At 32.4% G+C, this 1,588-nt stretch overlaps 1 protein-coding gene and 1 long non-coding RNA gene across 7 annotated transcripts in view; one reads left to right on the top strand and one right to left on the bottom strand.

The window, feature by feature from the left end:
* Positions 1-797, bottom strand: part of LOC106868823 (dematin) — a 154,568-nt gene extending 153,771 nt beyond the window's left edge. For 4 of the 5 annotated variants that reach the window (XM_014914247.2, XM_014914245.2, XM_014914248.2 and 1 more), the window contains exon 1: positions 600-797. In XM_014914247.2, coding sequence (XP_014769733.1) covers positions 600-603 — 4 coding nt within the window. In that variant the 5' untranslated portion in view covers positions 604-797. The remainder of the gene's footprint in view (positions 1-599) is intronic. The other variant, XM_014914246.2, reaches the window with a different exon arrangement.
* Positions 798-884: 87 nt separating this feature from the next.
* Positions 885-1,588, top strand: part of LOC128251592 (uncharacterized) — a 69,810-nt gene continuing 69,106 nt past the window's right edge. For both annotated transcript variants that reach the window (XR_008267193.1, XR_008267192.1), the window contains exon 1: positions 885-1,279. This is a non-coding gene — a long non-coding RNA (uncharacterized LOC128251592). The remainder of the gene's footprint in view (positions 1,280-1,588) is intronic.

Genomic DNA, 1,588 nt, shown 5'->3' on the forward strand with positions numbered 1-1,588 from the left:
TATATATATATATATATATATATATATATATATATTCTAAATCAACGATTTTCTTTAAGGATTATTTAAATGACATTGAAAGTTGCATGACAAGAGAGATTAATCAGTGTAGAGGTGATTACTTTAGATAGGTATGAGAGATAAGCGAATTTAGAAGATTAAGTAAATTAAAATCGATTTAATTAAACGCTTGTAACAATCAATTCACAAGACTCAGCAAAAATCTGCATGTTTCTAACATTCACCTATTCTAAGTGTCACCATATCTATGTGTGTGTGTCTGTGTGTTACAAAGCAATCTACCTCCGTAAAAATATGCATGTTTCAAATGAGTTTATCCTATACTGCGGTTAAAAATTCACTTTTTGGAGATCACTTACATAAAATATATGGTTAACCTTCATTATTCAATTTGATCTATCAATAATCAAGAAAGGACAAATCTAAGAAAAATGGTGTTACATGCAACGAAAGAAAGGATAGGTGCATTTTCTCACTTATTTCTTATGCACGAGCCCTTGTGTAAGTCTACACTCGAAAGCCATTATCACATATTTTGGCTTAGTTTAACAAAATGCCAGCAACTAAAATGTTCTTACCCATTTCGAAAGTCCTTGGTTGGCACCGATGAGGGCACCGACCACGAAATTAAATCCAGGAAGTTAGACCACTTGGTTACATTTCCTTGGAGTCGATAGAAGCGTGGAGCAGCACAACATCGAAGACGAGGAGATAGCTTAACAACCCGTCTCTCCCCCTTCCTGGGCGATACCATTCAATTAGATTACTCCAACGGTTGTTCTCTCTCTATTTTTGTTTCTCTCTCTATCTGTTTCTCTCTCTTTCTCTCCCTCTTTATTTCTTTCTGAATATATATATATTTTTTTCTGTTTACTGAAACATTGTTAACATAAGATATATATATATAATATTATGCAACAGAAATGTCCTATCTCTGCAAGAAATAGGTATATGGAGTGGCTTCAACTAATATATTTATAACGTCATATTTATTTATTTATTTATTATTCTGAAAACCAAAACATATTTATGAAAGATAACCTTAATACCAAGTAGAATTTCATATTTCACACCTTTTGGAATATTTTATTCCAAGTACACCTTGTGTATGAACTATATCAACACTGCTAAACACTGCTAATATTATACATACATATGTGTGTGTGTGTTACTTTATTTCTCAAGAGTGTTTATATGTTTATAATAGTTATAAAACTAATATATGAATATTTGTTTCTACACACACACAAATACACGCGTACGTACACTTATTTAAGGAGATTATCTATGTGTGACTTTCAATATTTTATTCATTGCTAAATGTTTATTCGTTTCTTGTTATAATTACATCGTTTGATATTCTTTACGCGTAATACAGAAGTTTGACAAGTTTGTGCTATATGGGGGAGGGGCACCAGCCCGCTCTGCCAACAGTTACCTCACGCAAAACCCTTAACATTTACATAGTACGCGCGGGAAATTACATTATTTTTCGTAACTTGACGTTTCCTAAGGATTTTCATAACTTTGCGTGAAACTATCAATTCTGCCTTATTGGCAAGACTTC

The sequence above is a fragment of the Octopus bimaculoides genome, chromosome 2 (genome assembly GCF_001194135.2).
Source record: "Octopus bimaculoides isolate UCB-OBI-ISO-001 chromosome 2, ASM119413v2, whole genome shotgun sequence".
In the NCBI taxonomy this organism is placed as follows: Eukaryota; Metazoa; Mollusca; class Cephalopoda; order Octopoda; family Octopodidae; genus Octopus; species Octopus bimaculoides.